General features: G+C 52.3%; 1 protein-coding gene across 14 annotated transcripts in view; it reads right to left on the reverse strand.

Moving 5' to 3' along the window:
- GRIN1 (glutamate ionotropic receptor NMDA type subunit 1) overlaps window positions 1–21,545 on the reverse strand; it is an 83,560-nt gene that overhangs the window by 12,869 nt on the left and 49,146 nt on the right. For all 14 annotated transcript variants that reach the window (XR_007769982.1, XR_007769980.1, XR_007769981.1 and 11 more), the window contains 12 exons: window positions 20,843–20,964; window positions 16,032–16,206; window positions 14,601–14,745; window positions 14,424–14,507; window positions 13,264–13,399; window positions 12,247–12,374; window positions 11,877–12,041; window positions 9,918–10,036; window positions 8,813–8,925; window positions 6,721–6,869; window positions 4,512–4,669; window positions 2,882–3,043 (listed from right to left, as the gene is read on the reverse strand). Coding sequence is in view for 8 of the 14 variants with exons in the window: in XM_050926321.1 (XP_050782278.1) it covers window positions 2,882–3,043; window positions 4,512–4,669; window positions 6,721–6,869; window positions 8,813–8,925; window positions 9,918–10,036; window positions 11,877–12,041; window positions 12,247–12,374; window positions 13,264–13,399; window positions 14,424–14,507; window positions 14,601–14,745; window positions 16,032–16,206; window positions 20,843–20,964 (1,656 nt within the window). In the remaining 6 variants the exon portion in view is untranslated. The remainder of the gene's footprint in view (window positions 1–2,881; window positions 3,044–4,511; window positions 4,670–6,720; window positions 6,870–8,812; window positions 8,926–9,917; window positions 10,037–11,876; window positions 12,042–12,246; window positions 12,375–13,263; window positions 13,400–14,423; window positions 14,508–14,600; window positions 14,746–16,031; window positions 16,207–20,842; window positions 20,965–21,545) is intronic.

Consider the following 21,545-nt stretch of genomic DNA (forward strand, 5'->3'; position numbering starts at 1 on the left):
ACAGCGTGCATGTGTATGCTATTTATGTGCACACATAGTCCTGCCTATAGTGAACCTGTGCACGTGTAGTGTGTGTGGCTATTACTGGGTATGCAAATGTGCATTTGTGAAGTGTCTGGGGCACAATTAGTGCCACGGCCCATCATTACGCAATCCTGGAAGATGTGTCTCCAAAGGCAGAGTTCAGGGGCTGCTGGGAGATTAAATCCACCTGTCAGGTAATGCATAAGTAAAGCAAACCCCTCAAAGTGCAGCTCAGAAACAGGCTCCATGTCCATCGGCTCTCGTATCCCAGAACCAATGGGCTCAGTGCATGAGAGACAAGCTCCATTTCCCAAGCACAGAGAGGCCCAGGCTGGGCAGCAAGTGGCAGCTGAGGGGGAACCAGGGGAGTCTGGACAGAGTGGGTCAACTAACCGCTAGGAGATTATAATAATTTAAATCCAGGAAACCCTGTATCTTCAGCTCCCTAACATCGCCTGGTCCCCAGTCAGAGCCAATCCCGTGTAACTATGGAGATAGGGGACTGGAGACCAGCAGGAGGTTTGACAGTGTGCTGAAGAGTGCAGGGGTGTGTGAATACTTCCCCTGGGGCCATGTGTCATGCGTCTGCACCCAGAACCAGCAGCTCATGGTGCTCAGTGCTCCAGGGCAGCATCCCAAGGCCAGAGTTGCTGAGCTGGAGGAGCAGAAAGGGCCAGTGTATGCGGTCATTGTGGAGTTGGCCCATCTCAGCACTGAGTTTCCTGCTCCTTCCATTGAGGCAGCCAGCGCTGTGCTGGATGGACAGTGAGGTGGACAGGAGGGACACCCCCACCAGATGGGACCCACCTTCCAACAGGCAGAAGGGCCTGAGGAGGGTGCGCGAGGGGATGGGGCTGAAGAGAGCCTAGGTGAGGGCAGCGAGTGTGGTCCAAAGACTGGCACACTGGCTAGCGTTGAAGGGATGGGAGCTCAGTTCCCAACTGATGCCTGCTGAGTGCTCTGGGGCAAGTCCCCTCTCCCTTCACATCCCAAGCCAAGTGCCATCCCAGTTTCTCTTCAGATGGGAGCTCGTCATTCTCTCTGCCTGTCGCTGAATTCCCTCTAATTCTACAGTATCAGTTTGGAGATGGGGTGCCCAGCACAGCACGCAGGGTAGCCATGAGGCTGCACCACTGATTTAGATGAAAGCCAGGCAGGATTGTCTGTATTTTTCTCCCTCTCATTCCCTAGGTATCCTAACAGCTTGTTGGCTTTCTCGACCACGGCTGCCCACTGAGCAAAGGTCTCCATTGAGCTGTTCATGCTGACGCCCACTCCCTATCCTGAGTTGATCCAGTTAATTTAGAGCCCTCTACGAATGGTTCTAATTATTCTCTCCAAGATGCATTACTTTGCATTTGTCAACACAGAGTTTCACCTGCCATCATGCTGCCCATCCCCCGCCCTCGGCTGGTCCCTCTGAAGTCCTCATCATCTTCTCTGGTCTTGACTAACCTAAATAATTTTGTCTCATCTGTCAGTTGTCACCTCCTTGCTCGCTCCCTTTCCCACACCCATTGATAAATGTATTAAACCACTCTGGGCCTAAACCAGAATCTGTGTGGCTCCCTGCTGTTAACCTTCTACTAACGAATGCAAACTATTGATTCCTACCCTTGTTTTCCTGTTTCTTAGCCAGTGTTTGATCCATGGCAATACTTGACCTTTTACCCCATATGCAAGGATGGCCTTTTTGCTCAATGCACAATTAGCCTGCGGAGCTGATTGCAACAGGATATCGTTAATACTGAGTGTTTAGCAAGACCGAACAAGGGACTGGACATTTCTATGGCCAACAAGTATAACCAGAATGATAGGAGTAAATATTCAAAGAATAAACAATGCCTCTTGCAGGGCTATGAACTCACCTGCTTCAGAGCAAAAGCCAGCCTCTAACTACTGGGGACTAGGAGGAACACTTCCCTGAGGGCAGGTTATCTGCATCTGCCTACTGCACCGTTTCTTGCATCTTCCTCTGATGCATCTGGCACTGGCAACTGTCAGAGACAGGACGCCGGGCTAGATGGACCTCAGGTCTGATGTACATGGACCATGCCTACATTCCTGGGCTTTCTAACTACTGCAGCCACAAACTCATCCAGGATGTGAGAGTCGAGCTGGGTGATATCTGGCTCATATTTCAAACCACTAACCCTGAGCTGATGGAGGGATATTATAGGCACACATCTGCACTGCTCCTTATCAACACTTCTAACAGATGGGTTATGGGTACTGGTGCTGCTGCATATGGGAGACAGAGCCTAGCTGGGCTCTCAGAGCCTACAGGGAGTTCACGGTGCTGGCAACTAGGAAAAAAACCTTCCTAGTTATATACAGGGCCCATGTGGGTCTGAGAGACGATGGACATGGAGGCAGAGTGCCCCAAAGCCTTCCATTGTCCAAGAGCTAGAAAAAAGGAGCCAATCCCTCCCCACCTTATGAAGGAGTAATTCTGAGAACTCTTGTGTTTTCTTTAAAAATAATCTTAGCATTCAGGAAAAAAATCTTAGCACTTTCCTCCCCAAGTATGATGATAAACGTCCCCTTGGAACTGAGACCCTGGAAACCCAGTCTTAGCCGGATGGGAACTTTAACCTCCAAGTTGCCCAGGGAACAGATGTGGCTTATCATGTGGAATCAGGCTCAAAGTGCCTCTGATTCCATAGCTGGGATCTCTAGCACCGCTTGGGCTAGGTCTGCAGTCCTGCTGGTCGGGGATCATTAGGTAGGTGCAGAGCAACAGCTCAGCAGAGGTATCCTGAGTCCTACTCTAGCCCCAGCACACACACAGCTGATCAAGTCCTAGCACATGCAATGTTCGGAGAGCTCGGAGTGCTCCTGGAGAGTGTGTACAGACTTGAGGATGGCCAGGGAGACGTTCTGCTTCCAGGGGCTGTCTTTGCGCATCCCAATCCCAAAGCCAGAGCGGAAGAAAAGCTCCCCCGTTGTCACCAGGTCACACTTCTGGGAGGCTTCAAACTCCAGCACTGCTGAGTCCCAGATGAAGGCGTGGAGTTTGCTAAAGCAGCACGGAGAAAGGAGAAGCCAAGTCACTGTGGCAGCATTGACTGGCTTGCCTTAAATTACTGGTCTGCAGGTGGTAACTGTTGTCAGCTATAATAATTATGTATTGCTTATGTATTCCTTATGCCACCCGATCTTAAACCAAACGTTGCACCCTCGATAATCTGTATGTTATTCCCTGATAACCAGAAATTTCTGGGCTTAAACTCTGTACCGTTCACTTTTTTTAACATCATCTTAATACAGTTTTTAACCATCAGGCAAGGTCAATATAGTCTCTTAAAGGAAAGCAGCAGCACCCATTCTAATCTGCGCAGCAGCCCCGCTTTGAAGGGCAGAAGCAATTTCAGAGCCGTACTACACTGCACCATGGATGTGAAATGGGGTTTACACAGCCCGTGACATTACTCAGCCCCTTGTAGAGACGCCATCTCATGGTCCACAGGGGAAAGGCAGGTCCCAGCCCTGCTGTCTGGGTAGTAGGGAGAGGCCCCTTCCAGTTTGTATCCCACGACCCCACCCCCCCCAGAGCACCACATAGAGAAGCTTTAGGCCTTTCTGTGCTTGCCCCAGGTATCATCCCCCCCCATACCCCTGCCCCCTATAGCACTAGCACATCCCGGCATTATACCCCCCATACCCCTGCCCCCTATAGCACTAGCACATCCCCGCATTATACCCCCCATACCCCTGCCCCCTATAGCACTAGCACATCCCGGCATTATACCCTCCCATACCCCTGCCCTCTACAGCACTAGCACATCCCGGCATTATACCCCCCATACCCCTGCCCCCTATAGCACTAGCACATCCTGGCATTATACCTCCCATACCCCTGCCCCCTTTAGCACTAGCACATCCCGGCATTATACCTCCCATACCCCTGCCCCCTATAGCACTAGCACATCCCGGCATTATACCGCCCCCCATACCCCTGCCCCCTATAGCACTAGCACATCCCGGCATTATACCCCCCCATACCCCTGCCCCCTATAGCACTAGCACATCCTGGCATTATACCCCCCATACACCTGCCCCCTATAGCACCAGCACAGTCCTGTGGACAGCTGAATGGCCCTGCTTTGCTCATAACTGGTAGCCCTCTGGCACAGGGACCAGCCCCACCCCGCCCTGATTCCCCTCAGCATTAGTAGATTTAATCCCAGCCAGCCCCAGTGAAGCCTTGTGCCGATATCTGCCCCGCCCCCATCCCTGCCTGGGCACAGAACAGCACCTCAGATGCCGTCCCTTAGTGCCAGGTTGCCGGGTCCCAGCCCACAGCCATCCAGGACATTGTCTCCTAGGAAGATCCCCACGTGGGCTGCAGCACTGACAGGCTGCACCAGGCCCTACGCCCTGACCAACAATGAGAGCCGCAGCCCCACACAGTCAGTGAGCCTGGGGGGGCGGCGCGTTCCCTGCACGGCCCCCAGCAGCCAGGCAGGGCTCAGCCCCTCGCTCACCTGTCCCTGACGGCCTGGATGGCTTCGGCAGCGCTCTCATAGTTGTGCTTCTCCATGTGCCGGTACATGGTGCTCAGCTCCACCTGCCGCCGGAAGTAAATGTCCACTGAGCTCTGCTTCACAGTGGCGTAGATGAATTTATCGGAGGGGTTCCGCAGCTGCAAGGCAAGGCAGAGCCGGCTGTGAGGGCTGGCAGGGGAGCGGCTGAAGCCAGCAGTCCCAGTGCACTGGGGGGTGAGGGTCATTCCCTCCCTCCACTCCCTCCCGCCTCACCACTGCACATCCAGCTGCCAGCCCACACTCGCCTGTCCGAACTGCTCCCTTCTCTGGTGCACTAGGGCCGGGCACCTGACTCCCTTTGAAAATCCTGGCCCTCCTCAGCAGTGGTCCCCAAACTCTCACGGTGGGCACTGCCTGTTACGTGCCTGGCTTGTCTGATTTCAGCCGTCAGCTCTCCAGAGCAGGAAACAGGGCGCAGCTGGGTTTGTATAGTGCGTGAGTACATATGAATCGTCGCCTATTAGCTCAAATTCCCTAAGCACTGACAATGACAGCGCCTTGATTTGTGCTGGTTCTGGCCAGGATTCCTGATTCGCTGGGTCGGTCAGCCGTTCCCGGTCACCACGCCGTGTAAGCACCTGCATCAGTACTTGAGAGAACTGGGGGAGAACCGATGATGGGCTCTATTCTCCTGCCTTTGGCTGAACACGAGCTGACAGCTTTGAGGGGCTTGATGGGCCCTTCACAGCTTTGGAACCCCTCCCACATCACTGATTCTTATCCCCCCTGTTTTCGCAGTGCTGGGGAGGGAGTTGTGCCTGCTTGTAAAACAGTTGCTCCCAGGAGTTCCCTCTCACTCCTCCTGCCCTAGCCTGCAGGCCTCACACCTCACATCTCCTGGGTATTGGCTCCTGCCCCTTCTCACACAACAGAAAACAGCAGGAAGAGCAGATGGGCAGGGGCAGGTCCCATGGGTCAGGTGAGGGGAGCCAGCAGCCTCTTCCTAGCAGTGTCTAGGGAACATGGCTGGGTCTGGGGAGGGACACAAGGGGAGCATTGCCTTGGCTGCTACACATCAGCGTAGAACCCTGAGTACTTGTTGTTAGGATATAGATATTCAGGCCTGTCTGCAAAGGCCTATACTTTAAGAATTTAGGTGTATTCTTATCACTTAGCTAGTTATAGAGGTATAAAAGAAAGAATCAAAAATCACTGTCTGTCTCTATAATGGCCTTCTCTTACTGTGACAGGCTAAGGTCTTCAGCTAAGATGTAGTTAGGCAGCCATAAGCTGGAAAGTGTATGGTCACATCCTCACATTCCAAACTAGTCACATTGAAATAAGGTGCTATTGCACTATTAGGAATACAATCCTGTCCTGATATTCCTATCACCTCCAGAGAAAGGGAAGAGCCTAGAAGATGTAAAAGGAAACTTAGTTTGATCGCATCCTGTCTGGCAAGAACTCACTTATCAATAGACACAGCTGGAGAACCCATATGTCTGTATAGATGTAGTTGTGAAATCCTCACTTCTGTATTGTTTTGTATTTTTATTTGCATGGTCTCTGTCTGGTTCTGTAATTGTCTGTCTGCTGTATAATTAATTTTGTTGGGTGTAAACCAATGAAGGTGGTGGAATATAATTGGTTAAATAACCATGTTACAATATGTTAGGATTGGTTAGTTAAATTTCAGTACAATGATTGGTTAAGGAATAACTAAGCAAAACTCAGGTTTTGCTACATAGTCTGAAGTCAATCAGGAAGTGGGTGGGGGGGAATGAGAACAGGGACTGGGGATGGGGGAATTAAAATCATGTCTTGCTAAAGGGGAAAGTGGGAACAGGAACAGGGACACAGGCAAGGCTCTGTGGTGTCAGAACCGGGAAGGGGGACACTGAGGAAGGAAACTGGAATCATGCTTGCTGGAAGTTCACCCCAATAAACATCGAATTGTTTGCGCCTTTGGACTTGAGGTATTGTTGCTCTCTGTTCATGTGAGAAGGACCAGGGAAGGGTGAGAGTGAAGGAATAAGCCCCCTAACACTTGTGTTTGGGGCTCCAAGGATTATTGGCGTCAGAGGTCGAGCTACAGGACCCACTTCCCGGACAGCAGATGCACATTAGATCATCATATGTTTCCGCATTTACCCTGCCTCAGTGACACACGACACACACAAGCCCCCTCAGAAAGACGCACGCTAATTACCCTAGGGTCGTTAATGCCTGTGATTCTCTCTTCAGGTCTGTCTAACACCAGGAAGGCAGCCAGGTTGGCAGTGTAGGAAGCCACAATGATCATAGCAAAGCCAGCCCACACCATGCCAAGGATACGAGCAGAGAAACTCCGGGGAGCACCTGAGGGGGAAAAGGAGAAAGAGTTAGGAGCAAAGATGCAGCTCCATGTGTGTCAGCAAGGAGAGACCACTCAGGGCAGACAGGTACCCCGCAGGGCACCATGGATCTGATACCCAGGGGTGGAAAACAATCCCCCTCGTCTTGTCTGAACTACCACTGTCCAACCTGTCTCCTGAGGCTCTCAGCCACAGGGAATTATGGGAGTCCCATGGCTGACTCCAGGCCCCATTTTGTGACTGTCAGGGCACTGGTGCAAAGGGAGGACACAGGCCCAGTTTGTTGTGTTGCTTCCCAGTACAGAATCCCCACACTTCCCCTCTGCCAAGGAGGCAAATAGCTCCGCCCTGCAAATATTGTCCTTGGTCGGCAGTGCCTCCAAACAGACAGCTCAGCTCTTGCTAGAGTGGAGAATTGATGGGCAGTTACATGGTGGGACCATGTCCCAGCCCGCGTGGAAGAGAAACCGTTTGTCTTGGTGTGACAGCAGGTCCTTCCCCAGGAGCCGCTTACACAGCAGAGAGAAGTCATGGCTGGGGGCAGGCCAGTACTTGAGTGAGAGGCACCAAGGAACAGTGGGTGCTGTAGGCAGAGGTGATGTGTCTTCAGCAGGGACACTCATCCTTCTGAGTCAGCAGTGCCATGTCCTCACCATCCACAGTCACTGACGATCCCCGGCATGTTTTTGTACTAGAAGCGGGCATGTTAGGCCAGAATTCAATGACGGTAAGAACATAAGAATGGCCAGACTGGATCAGACCAAAGGTCCACCTAGCCCAGTCCTGTCTTCTGACAGTGGCCAATGCTAGCTGCTCCAGAGGGAGTGAACAGCACAGGCAATCATCCCATGTCATCCATTCCCAGCTTCTGGCACTCAGAGATTTAGGGCCACCCAGAGCATGGGGTTGTATCCCTGACCATCTTGGCTAATAGCCATTGACAGATTATCCGTCATAACCAAAGCTGTCATTTGGCCAGGACATTGGGTCGATCTAATCCCACCTGAGCTTCCACTGAAGCAGGTAACACCTCTCACTCTACTGGGTGACCTGCTTGCTGGGCTCCTGCCAGACAGTGAGATGGAGAGACCCTGTGCACGCTGCACATGGGAGCCCTGAGCCTTTACGGGATTATCAGCCTCCCATGTGAGAGCTTCCCCTGCCCTTCTCCTGCATGTTTCATTGTAGGGAACGATGCAGCGCGGCCAGGCTGCCCTCCCGGACAGCTCGTCCCCTGGGACATACACGACTCTCCTGTGCACGTCACAGGCTGGGCTGCTCAGGACCTCTCACCTCCCTGGCTCCCTCTCTCCTCAGCTGGCCAGCATGCAGGGAGCACTAGCCCTGCTTGGGAAAGGTCTGAGCTCAAGAGAGCTCCTTTGAAAGCCCCAGTGCTCCCCACAGGTGAGTATCGAGCCCCCAGGACCAGTGTATTGCAGCAGACAGCAGCATGTGAGCAGGGACCTGGCTGGTCTGGGAGCTGTCTGCCTCCTCCTGTCCCTCTGGGAGCCCTACGGAGGGACTCCAAGAGCTCGTGAGAGCTGCTGCTGGTCAGAACAGTTCATCAGCTCAGCTACAGGCTGCCCATTGATACGGCTTAACTCAAGGAGGTCACAGAGCTCCCAGCCTGGACCTAGCAGGGGGCCCCTACCTGAGGGGGGCTCAGCAGTGGGGCCAGGAGCAGAGAGGAGGACACACCCAGGGAGGACTTGGTGCTGCCCCTCCGAAAGAGGGGAAGATGGATATGAAGCTGCCCCAGCATATTGGACTGGTGTCTTCCTCAGATCTGAGATGAAGCAACTGGGTCTGCTACTCCGAGGGCCTGGATGTGTGCTAATGCCTTCTCACTTTGCAGTATTTAAAGCGAGAAGGGATCATCATCTCCCATATACAGCAGCCCATTGAGGTTCCCTGAATTAACTCGTATTGAGCTCAAGGAGATCTTACCTTCTCCGATCCCAGAGTTCAGCAGCACTCCCCAAGAGAACCACATGGCCGAGGAGAGGGTCAGTGCATCTTCCTCCTCTTCCTCACTGTTAACTTTGAACCGGCCAAAGGGGCTGAAAAACAGGGCCAACCACTTTGCTGGCGCACACCGCTCCAGGCACCCCCAGTGCTGCCCGGCACGTCCCATTCCCTACGCTCCCACATCGGGGCCACACCCTGAAGCTGCCTTTGGCATCTCCAGCCCCACATGACTGAGCCCCACGGACCACAACCTCCTCCTGCAACGTCACACAGCCACCTCCTGCTTCCCCGGCCTTCCCTGCAAAGGTAGTTCTTCCCACTCCTGTCCATTGGTGTCCCACTGCCGGGGGCATCTGCTCAGCATGGACCTGTCCCATTTCTGCAGCCACCCCCTGCTCTCTAGAGCTTCCCCCAGAGCAGTGGGGCTCCCATCACATGCATGTCTGCACTGATCTGATTTAGCCATTCATGCTGCTACGTCTCCAGCCTCTGGGCCCATAAAGAGAAAATTCTAAAAATCATAACTGGCTCACAGCCCATTGCCCACTTGCAAGGTATGAATGGACTCGGCTCCCACATCAGTTGTATGAGATCTTGGTGCCCACAGGTATGGGGCTGCCTGGAGAGGTGGGCATCACGCTGCATGAAGGGCTGGACACGTAGCCTCTTGGGGAAACGAGGGAAGCAAATTCCAGAGTCCACCGAATCTGCTCTGGCCTGAACCCCTGGGTTTAACTCTAGGGGCTAGTAGCTGGGCCTCTAGACTGTCACTAGGCCAAGTCATGCTCCCATGTGTCCAGGAGCCATTCACACTGGATCCATGGCACTCAGAGCCACTCAGGAGCCAGTGCAGTCCACAGAGCCTTGGTAAGACGTTCCCCAGAGCTGACGCTGCAGCGGTAGCGGAGCTAGCACTCGCCAACAGGCCTCGAGGGAGCCCGTGTAGAGTGTGTGTCAGTAACCCAGCTAGAGCTCTCACACGAGTCTCCTCCCTGTCCCCTCTCCACCCTGTCCTAAGTGCTTCCCTCCCCCCCCGCCACTGCACTCCCACCCTCACCCTCACCCTCACCCAAAGGTCAGTTACCTGAACCGGTCTAAGAGATATAACATCACAGCCACCACATGCACTGAGAGTCCCACCAGCAGCCACAGTGTGCTCTGGAAAGGCTGCATGAATGAATCGAGGGTGCTGCGGGGGATTTCCTAGCACAGAGGGAGGAGAGAAAAGGAGCACTGGCACCTGACTGAAAAGAGTCATTTGGGAAACCAAATCCCTCTGCCAGCCCCCTGCATCCAGCCCTGCCTCCCTCCCCGTCCTCTGCTTTGGATGGTCCCAAGGTTTGACCTGTTCCTGCAGGTGAGGGCTTGTAGTCCCTGCTTTAAAGGGGAGGCTCCAGAGATGCTTTACTTTCATTCAGCCTCCAAGGGAGGTTTAGCCTCCACTCAGTAAAGAGAGTCCAGGGGCCATGTTCATTCTCCAGCCTGCGAGGGTTTCGTTTCCTTCTTAAAAGAGAGGATTCAAAGGTCGTGTTTGTGCAAAGTGGTTAGAAACTTTGCTTTGCCCTGGTGCCATCACAGGAGAGCAGGGAATGGGCCAATGGGAGCTGAGGGGCAGTGCCTGCAGGTGAGAGCAAAGTGTGGAGACTCCTGACCCCCCACCCAGGAGACGGACCTGCTGTCTGCTTCTGGGGTGCAGCGCGGTGCCCCAGGACAAGCAGGGAGCCTGCCTTAGCCCTGCTGCGTCACTGACTGGGAACCACCCAAGGTAACCCTGGCTACAACCCCAGCCCAGCCCTGAGCCCCCCCAAACCCAGTGCCCACTCCTGCACCCCAAGCGCCTCATCCCTGATCCCACCCCAGAGCCTGCACCTCCACCCCAGAGCCCTCACCCCTCCTGCACCCCAACCCTCTGCCTCAGCCTGCAGTCCCCTCCCACACTCCAAATCCCTCAGCCCCACCCCCCAGCCTGGAGCCCTCTCCTGAACCCCAAACCCCTCATCCCTGGCCCCACCCCAGAGCCTGCACCCCCAGAGCAGAGCCCTCACCCCCTCCCACACCCCAACCCCCTGCCTCAATCTGCAGCCCCCTCCTGCACTCCAAATCCTTCAGCCAAACCCCTAGCCCCGATCCCCCTCCCTTACCCTGAACCCCTAATTTCTGGCCCCACCCCGGAGCCCGCACTCCCAGTTAGAGCCCTCACCCCATTCCCATACTCCAACCCCCTGTCCCAGGCCAGTGAAAATGAGTGAGGGTGAGGGACGGGGAACGTAGTGAGCTGGGGCGGGGCCTCAGGGAAGGGCGTTCGGTTTTGTGCAATTAGAAAGTTGGCAACCCTAGGGAAGGAAGGAGGCTGAACAGGCCGGTGGCAATGCTAGTATTGCCAACCCTTATATTCATTCATTGCTTAGCAGTAAGTGACCCCACCCAGTGCCCAGGGCGCTGTCCCCTGGTGCTAATAACTCACCGGTAAAGCACAGCGAGACAGCCAAAGCATGCACCTCACACTCCAGCAAATACAGGGAGCAGAGAGTGCCGGGAGGGGACGGGTTCTAACGATGGGGCCCAGAGTGACTGTAATGAAAACTGCCAGTGGGGAAGGTCTCCGGGTAGTGCTTAAAACTGGGAGAGGGACAGCAGAGGAGAGTCAGTCCCACCCCCTGGAGTCACCGCCGCTGACCAACCAACAGCACTGAGGGCAAGGCTCCAGGAGGGGGTCTCACTGCCCTGTGGAGCTGGAGCCACGGGGCCAAGGAGCCAGTATAAAATGCAGGGTTGGTGTACAATGATTGCAGCCTGCCCAGTAATATGGGATGGACTCAGGAGCAGGGGAGGATCCTGGGACACAGGCCGTGGGGCCTTGGATGGGGAGGAAGCAGCCTCGGGCAGGGACAGATGGGCAGGAAGAGAAGTGGGACTGAGGTGGAGGTTTTGTCCAGAGTCACTCATTGGCTGGGGCTGCCTGGGTGCCGGGAGGGAACCCACAGTCCATCTTGGCCTGTCTCCGAGGGGCATGTCTTCTGGCACTAGCTGCACCGGCCCTTACCTTCTTCACCAGGATGGTGAGCCCCTGGTACTTGAAGGGCTTGGAGAATTCGATGTACTGCGCACGCTCGTTGTTGATGGTGAGGGGCGCCACGATCATGTCTGCCTGGCCGCTCAGGAGCTCCCCCATCATCCCGTTCCACTCCTTCTTATTGCTGTTATTGACCTGCAAGAGCCGGCAGCGAGGGTCAGCCCCGCTCTGCTGCTGACCTCCACAGGCAGCATCAGCCCATTCAACCTCTCCCACCCGGGGCAGAGCGGAAGGGGGGCTTTGCCTCAGGCTCCTCACAGGAACCCCAGCTGCTGCCGACAGCTGCTCATATACATTTCTCCTGCGTCAACACAGGGCAAAGGGACAGGTCCAAACTCACCCGCTCCTGTGTGCCAAATTTACCATCAGCAACCAGGTGAACTTCGTAGGTGAAATTCATCACCCCTGCAAGTCTGATCAGCAGGTCGATGCAGAAGCCATAGCAGCACAGCGCCACAGTGGGGCGGCCTGCAGAGGGGAGCAGGGATGAGGGACTGTTATGCAGCACCACAAAGATTGCAGAGAATCCAGCACCTCAGTGCCTAAGCCAGCAGAACCTAGTGAGCCCATGCGAAGGACTGGGTGCGAATTAGTGAGCTAACGAACAAGTTTGCTAACAGCAAAGAGAAAGCATCCGCCCAGTGCCATGGGGAATAGTGTGGGAATAGTTCCAAGTGCTCCAGTAAACATTCTGCCATGTATTTTGCCAGCATGAAGAAGTCACAGCAATGAGACCTCACTGCAACCCTGTACTCAGAAATGAGAAACACCCAGATATGTTTTAATTGCGATTTATGTGTGCAGTGAATTAGCAAGGTTAATACCCTATTGGCTATACAGGAGACCTGCCAATGCCACTGAAATGCATTCACCACTGCGGTGGAATGCAGTGGATGTTTAACAGCCCACAGAAACACTGCTCAACAATTCAGGGTAGGAAATGAAGGAGAACACAGTCTTCATCTCAAGGAATTTAGGAAGGCAAAGTAACTTCCCCCATTGGAATTTACTGCCAGGGGAGATTTTACTATGGGATGGGGGAAGAGACAAAAAGAAAGGGAACAAAGGAAGGAGACAGTGAGTAAGGGAGAGAAAGGCACGAGGAGAGTCAGAGAGAAGAGAAGAGAGACCTGCATGGGGGCTGCATCTCTCAGTGCTGGGGCGTCTGAGATTCCTAGCACCCACATGGCAATAGAGAGGAGCTGACTGGGGTGTTCTCTGGCCGGCCCAGGTGCTCAGATATTTTTCTAGTGGGCTGCTCCCTTTAACGGTGTGCAGAGCACAGAGCAGGATTGGGCTCCCTCACTTTTTTGATGTGAGTTGCTGCTGCGTGTTCACTCACTGGAAGAACAGTTACCTGGGATGGTCTCATTGGGTCCAGTGCAAAAGACCTTTTTCACGGGGTCTCCATTGATGGTAATTTCTTCCTTACATGTTCCATCAGCTTGTGTTGCTTTCACGTACACAAAAGGCTCTTGGTGAATTGTCACAATCTGTGGAGGAAGCAGAAATGCCCGTTTGCCTCAGAGACTGAGCCTGTGACAGGGGCCTTCTCATTCCCCCAAGCGGGTGTGGGACACACACCAGGCCCCAGCAAAACACAAACTGTCTGGACTACTCAGTCTAGCTCCCACGGTGCCCATCACCAATAAAGGCATCACCTTCCCTAAAGCAAGGTTCAGCCAGGAGAGCAGGGCTCTGAAAGTAAGGGCAGGAAGGGGTCAGAGATCACAGAGGGAAGGGGTCAGAGATCACAGAGGGAAGGCTCCTTCAAATGCATAATGATAATAGTAATCCTCCCCCCACCCAGCTCTCCCACAGCACTTCTCCTGCGTGGACTTCAAAGCACTTTACAAATGAGGCTAATAGCATTACCCCGTTTTACACATGGGAAACTGAGGCATAGAAGGAGGCAAAGTAACTTATTCAGGGTCACCAACAGGCCAGTGACAGAACCAGAAAGAGCACCCAGGTCTCCTGCATCCCAGGCCAGTGCTCTGTCCAGTAGGTCACACCAGCTCAAGCTACAACAAAGCTCCTTTAGCTCTGACCTAGGAACCGGGCCAGGGCCCCATTTACAAACAAACACCACAACCCTGAATGAGTCTGGGCCTGCCCCTCATTCACAAGCCCCTGAGCGCTGCTCTGCCAGGGTGGAGTTTGTCAGAGCATAGACGTGCTTTCGTGTAACTTCACGCACTCCCACGGTACAGCCCCTTGGCGCTGCTGGCTCAGCATAAAGAGGCTTTTTAGTGTAACTGAGACCAGTCCTGCCCCAAGGCCAGGAGATACATGAGCAGGGCATCCCAGAGGATTCAGGGTGCCTGGGGCAAAGCAATTTTGGGGGACCCTTCCATAAAAAAATTGCAATACTATAGAATACTGTATTCTCATGGGGGCCCCTGCAGGGCCTGGGGCAAATTGCCCCACTTGCCCCCTCCCCCGCCCCCGGCAGCCCTGTACGTGAGTTGAGCTACCAGTGGCTCCATCTCGCCCAGCTGAGACATTTGCTGGTACCTTCAATTTGGTTGACATCTGATAGCCCGCAGGTTTCTCTGTCTCTCCCCCAGGCCAGATGATCTTCCGGTCATTGGGAAGGACCTGCGAGTGTCATCGAGAGGAGAGAGAGACATCAGCTGCCTGGTGCAGGCTCTGCACCTCCAGCCGCGGCTCTCCGTGGAGGAACATACGTACGTGGCTGCCATTGTAAACCCCAATTTGGACCAGTTTCCGGTTCTGCAGGTTCATGATGCTGTAATTGGCGAATTTCCGGTCCCCGTCTTCATTGAACTCCACTCTCCCGGTCACGCCCTCAGTGTACTTGCACGACATCAACACTCTACAAAGAAGACCCCCGGTTAGGTCCCAGTACAAGTTTCTTCATCTGCTCCCGTCCCAGAACACAGGGGAGCAGGGCGGATGAGAGCTCAGTAAGAGGGCAGCCTGGCTATCTGGGGAAGAGATGTGGTAGCTAGGGGATCGGACTCTTCTTTAGCCAATGAGATAAAAGTTGTGGATCTGTTTTCCCTAGACTAGAGAGGCCCTCGAAGCTTGCAATGAGCCCAGGAGCTACCGCTGAGTTTTCAAACCTTATGGAGCCCTGAGCTCAGCAGGTTTTACTCTATGAACTGATCAGGGGAGCAGACACAACAGATCGAAACGAATCAGACCATGTGAGCTAGCATGGGACACTGGGCACTGAATGAATATCAAGAGAGGGAGGCTACAAATTCACTTCTTCCTCCAAGCAGGAGTGAGTCTCACCAAGATGAGATCCTGCAGAGCAACTGAGCTCCAGGACACCCAGATCCCATCCCACAGAGCAACTCAGCCTCAGATCTCCCAAGTGCCCCAGCACCAAAGAGCACGCCTACAGCCTCCCAGATCAAATGACCATCCAAAACGTAAAGCTACAGATTTTATGAACAAAGCTACTTTGCATGCACAGTGCACAATTTTCTAAAACTCTTACATTTTCTAAATGAAAACCATTTCCCCCAATTCTATTCACCACTCCTCAGTGGGGTCTAGTACCATGTGATGTCTCAAGCTGACATGCTATTGTGCTGTAGGCCAGTACAAAATTAAATAAAAAGTTGCTGGCATTTTTTTTATACCATGAACAAGATTATGCTTCTATTTGTTTCATTCCCTAATAGTGCAAAACTGACAGGACAGTGCTTAGACTTCGCAAATGGATTTTCTGTATTCACCAAAAGGAAAGTGAATTTCTTGGAAAATGATCATCTGAAAATAGCTGATCGGAATAGCAGTGGTTGTGCACATTCCCTGCAGTTTCCTGCAGTGATCGCTGTTGCTCTTAATTATTCTGCACAGATTTACTTTCCATCCTGAGTGACGAAATCATGAAGATTTAAAAAAAAAAATTTAAAAATTAAGTATCAATTCAAATCCCCTTCCCTGTCTCCTCAGCGGATTAATTCACCAGCAGGATTAGCATGAGAACCTAGGGAGGCTGATGCCTAGTCATGTGCTCCAACTACTAGGTTACACTGCCTCTTCAAACATTTGGGGAATTTGGGGAACTGATAATCCAGTTCCTATCCAAAGTAACAATTGGTAATAAATAACCAAATGTGGGGGGGGACCCACGTGCCCAGGTACCTCTTGAAAAGAGGGCCAGTCTTCCAAATGTTGGTGTTCCCAACGCAGCCTCTTGGGGGGTCTGTGATATTCTCCTTCTCGAATAAGTCATGCACTGCCTGAGCTACCACTGCGACAGCATCGCTGATGTGAGCTGACTCGTTCTTCCCATTAATGAGCTGCAAACCGATCACCCCTGGAGCAAACAGAGAGCATGGCACCGGTCAGAGAACTCCAGGCAGACATGACCTCCCTGCAGGTGCTTCTCGCCAGCGCTGGACTAAGATCCATGGATCCCCTGCTCCTGGCCTTCAGCTAGCAGAGCTCCACCAAGAGGCCAATGAACTCTGGACTGTGGGGGACCCGCTCCCTACAAACCTTGGTGCTGAGGACGGCAGGAGTTAGGCTCAAGCTGGGGCTACCTGATTGCCAGCTTCCTTCTGTAGGAAGGCACTTTGCTACTTTGCTCTGTGTTATGGGGAGCACACAGCAGGCAGGCAGCAGCAGGAGTAGACAATGCATGCAGAAGATCCAGCACTGAAACTGAAACCCAAGAGGCATTACTGGCAGAACTGGAGTAGGTGTTTGCTCTGGGCAAGGGGGAATGATATCCACTAAGGCTGTTGTTGTTCCCCGGAAGCAGTCAGAGAAATAAGCTTGGTTAGCGACAATTTGAACTCAATGCTGCAGTTAGACTGACTGCAACACAAAGCAACTATAATCCCAGTGAATTAGCTTCCCCATCCTCAGTGTTAAAGCAGCAAAGAATCCTGTGGCACCTTATAGACTAACAGACGTTTTGGAGCATGAGCTTTCGTGGGCGAATACCCACTTCCTCAGATGCATGTAATGGAAATATCCAGGGGCAGGTATATATATGTGTGCTAGCAAGCAAGCTAGAGATAACGAGGTCAGTTCAATCAGGGAGGATGAGGCCCTGTTCTAGCAGTTGAGGTGTGAAAACCAAGAGAGGAGAAACTGGTTCTGTAATTGGCAAGCCATTCACAGTGTTGTTTTAGCTGACTCCCCTCCTGCAAAGTGCTGAATGCACTGCACTGCTGCTATTGCAACATGCTCTCAGGATGCAGTCAGACACTAGATGAGGTTGCTTTAGCCAATCCTCATTTGGGAAAGAGAGGGGCTTAGCAAAAGGCTGCTCTTCCCCACGAGGTCTCTGAAACTGAGGCTGGCATAAATGGGGATCTGGCCCTAAAATTATTTGGATGTTTGCAACGTCACACATGACCTTTGAGAAAGAACATACTTTCAAGATTTTATCCTGAGTCCCGAGTTCCTCCTGCCTGGGACTGTTTTTCTAATCCATCTCCTCTTTTCTTTTTTACAGAGAAACAGGCTTTTTGGATGCTTTATGGACACTATGAAGGCCTTTTGGAAACCTCTGCGAGCTGTGGCTTTATAAGAATGGTCATCCTGGGTTGAACCAATGGTCCTTCTAGCCCAGTATCCTGTCTTCCAACAGTGGCCAGAACCAGGTGCCCCAGAGGGAATGAACAGAACAGGGAATCACCAAGTGATTCATCCCCTGTCACCCATTCACAGCCACATCATTTTTTGCAAAACGATTCCCTTTTGGCTTAGTCTCTGCTCCTGAAGAATTTCAGAGAGTGGTATCTCAGCTCCAGGGTGCATGTTGCTGTTAGGAGGACAGTCTCATCTTTGCTAAAACTCTTCCTGAGCATACTGCTATTCTGGCCCAGGTGCTACCTAACTGCAACTAGCTGACATAAAGTTGAACGAGGCCAAGTGCAGTTTTGCAAAAAATACTGTCAAGTTCCTAGGGCATGACGGCGCTCAGGGTTTCTAGGGCATTCTCTGCCAGCCCGTGGTATGAAAGTGACACTGAATGGCTGCAAGCTGTTGCTCTGTTACCATTACCTGCTGATCCCAGCGGCTGAGGTTTGTTCCTTGGCCTAGCTTAATGCACAGGTGGCCATGCTTTGCCCGTTTCAGTACCCTTGCCAAGCCGCTGGGAGATTTAACCCGGGGCCAGGGACAGTAGGTTTGGATCGCAGAAGGAAAGCAGGATTTTAAAACCCTGTGTTAAGCCCTCTGTCGGATCCAACCCCGTGCTTATTTTAATCTATGGAAGCCCAAAGTGGTTCAAACTGGTGCATTCAATCAGCGTCTGGGCATACTTCTGCTCTAGGAGGGATGGCATCCCATACTCTCACCCCAACAGATGCAAACTATTCCCAGACTGAGCTCTAGCTCTTGGCAATGGTTTTTGCTATTATATGCTTCAAGGTTTACGTAGTGAGAAGACATTTCACCTTTGAAACTGATCATTAGCCTATTCCAGGCCTCTGTCATAAGGCAATTGATCTACTGCATGTGAGGCTGCAGTGGTGGGTTATACAGCTGCAGCAGTATGACTTGGATTTGGTACATCTCAAAGGGAGATGTAATATTCTTGCCCATGCTCTTTCGAGAAATTCTGCTGGTTTGACACCCTCGTATGCACACACTGTATGTTGTTGACTGAAAGAGATGTCAACAGACTCAGGGAGGACCGCTGATGCCATCTTCAAGATGCTGAACTGTGCAAGGTGATATGTGCTGTAAAGGAGGTTGGCCAGACCCAGTCATTCTGAGCTCCCAGTGAAGACATGTGCTACTCAATATATCTTATACAGAGAGTGATCATCCCTGCAGTGTTGTGACAAGCAATCCTGGATATGGCTCATGAAGGACATTTGGGGATTATCAAAGATGAAGGAACTTCTGCAGAGTTATGCTCGGTGGCCAGGGCTGCCCTCAGACATTGAGTGACATGGATAGAACTATTGTTCCTCCGGCACCTTTGAAACTGTTAGTTGTAGACAGATCGTGGCAGACAATTGCAGTGGATATTACTGGCCCCTCAGTTGCACTGCATGGCTACACGCTGTTGACCGTTATATACTATTACTTTGCCCCATTGCATTCATAATTTCACAAGGCATCTCAGAGGAGCTCATTTCCTGCCTAACCACATCATTCGCTACGTTTGGTCTACCAGAGTGCTTTCTTTCAGATAATTGGACACCTTTTGTATCCAGAGAATTTGAGGTCTTTCTGATGAGTATTGGTATGGTACATTATAAATCTGCTGTGTCCCATACCCAAGGAATAGAACAGTGGAGAGACTGCATGAGACTCTGGGAAAGCACATACTTCACATACTGAAGGAATGTCAAAATACCTCCTTCCCTGTTGCATTAAGTTGTGCTTTATATGATATTTGGAGTACATCCATGAACGTATTGGAGAAACCCTGTTCTATTGGCTCTTCAGTCAACCTATGAGAACTAAGTTGTCTGTGCTGATGAAAAAGGATCATCCCACTCCTCTGCCATCCTCGAAGCTAACTGATGTGTCTAGGAAACATGTGAGTTTCAACAAGAGTATCTATGTAAGACTCCATGTGTTCTATCCTGGACAAGGAATATATGTTAGGGGAGGGTCTGAAAGCATTTTCAATACTTGTGGCATGATCTTGGAAGCTTCAGGGTACAAAGTGTGGTGAGTTTACCACAGTGAGAATTCATTGTTAACCACTGAGATGTACTGCCTACTGAACGGGAACAGATAGGGAAGAGAATGCTCTTTGTGCATATGATGTCAAGTGGCCAGTTGTGGAAGTTGTGCCACAGCAACAGCATCCACCTTTTGTGCTGCATCAGAGGTATCACCTATGGCCCCGGGATCACCTGGTGTTTCCGGCCAGTGTGATAGACCCAGGCCAGTTGGGTACAGCAGAGTAGTAGAAGGGAGAGATACTGGGCATCTGATAAGCAGTTTTCTGTTTCCTGAGTGACCAGAGCAGGGGCTGCTCCAGACTAACGAGAACACCTGACTCCAATTAACGTTCAAAGAGTCAGGTGAGGCCATTAAGTTAATGTGACCACCTGACTCTAATTAAGGCCCTGCTGATACTATAAAAAGGGCTTACTCCAGTCAGGCAGGGGAGAGCCAGAGAAGAGGAAGTGCGGCTGAAGGGCTGGTTAATGAAGACACCCCCAAACCATTGGTAAGGGAGCCCTAAGGTAAAGGAGAAGCAGGAGATCTGTGAGGAAGTGGCCCAGGGAAATGTAGCATCTCTGGCAGTGAAAAGTTGGCTGCCAACAGCTGCTACCATTAGGGTCCCTGGGCTGGAACCTGGAGTAGAGGGCAGGCCAGGGTTCCCCCCAACTCACCACTACAGGAACATCTCTTGGGAGGGGAAGTCAGGCCCCTGTCAGGACAGGAGGCTAAACTGTTCTGAAATTAAGCTCCCAGGGACAATAGAGACTGTGGGAGTTCTCTCACCAACCTCCTTGAAGGCCTATGACGAAAAGGGCTCAGTAGACTGTAACCCTAACCCTAGAGAGAGATGGTCACAGTGAGCCACTGAGGCTAGCATAAACTGCCTAGAAGCACAGGACACATACGTGTGTGTGTGCGTGCGCGCGCAGCTACTCAGAGCCTGCTGCTCCGTATCTGCTCTTGGGACTGTTACTATGTTTTATTCAGACTATTGCTATCCTAACTGGCTCATGGTTAGTGCATGTTTTGACTGACAATGCACCTGGGCGTTTTGCTGCTGCTGCTGCTTCTTTTGTGTTTGGTGGCGTTGGGATTGCTGTTCTGGGGTGCATCAGAGGTAACCTCGTTAACAACAGGAAGTAACAGCGAGCTGGTTGTTTTCTCAGAATGCTCTGTGACAGCCAGGACAGCGCTCACAGCACTGTCTCCTCCCTGGGCACTCCTCCTGAACCCAGGAGTCCTAGTGATGGGCTAAGATCCCACTGCACATGCAATGAACATTGGCACTGAGAAGTGGAGGTAAGTACCGTCAGGAGCGTATCGCAGGGCATTGCCAGATATCTCTCTCTCCCCAACCAGCCACACGTATCCTGAGCCCGTCATATTGAGCATGGCTGCCGATCTGTACACTGTGGCGGCGTCATCCTCACTGAAAAGAGACAAAAGAAAGTGACAGTGATGAGTCTCTCGCGATCGCCTCATGCACCAGCTGCCTTCCTCTCCCCTGCTCTGGTTCAGACCCAGCAGGCTGAGGCAGAATGGCCAGAATGAAACCTCATGCAACAACAGAGAGAATTCCCCATCCTCTTTCTGTCCTTTCCTCTCCCTGTGGGGCTGGGATTCCAGAGCAGGATGCAGTCCAGAGCACAAAGGCAGAGGGTTAGCTGTGATTGAGAAGTCTCCCCTAGTCCAGCAATGTGCATCACTCACAGCCAGCCCAAGGTGACACGAGCACTTGCTGAGTGGGAGCAGACAGAGGGACTGAAGATACAGAACCCTGTTCTGGAAATGCCGGTGACAGTGTGGGTGGTGATCAGCCCAAGCAGATGGACTCCAAGGGCTGAAAGAACCTGGTTTTCTGCAAATGATAAAAAATACAAGAAGAGAAACCCATTCCCTGCCGTCTACCTCTGCCTCTAGAGAGAATGTTCTTCGGGTTTTCCAGTGGGCATGGGCAGGGCGCCATGCAGTGCCTATGTGGTTAAAACAGGACTATCCAGGGTACAGAAG

This window comes from Gopherus flavomarginatus, chromosome 17 (assembly GCF_025201925.1).
Source record: "Gopherus flavomarginatus isolate rGopFla2 chromosome 17, rGopFla2.mat.asm, whole genome shotgun sequence".
Classification (NCBI taxonomy): Eukaryota; Metazoa; Chordata; order Testudines; family Testudinidae; genus Gopherus; species Gopherus flavomarginatus.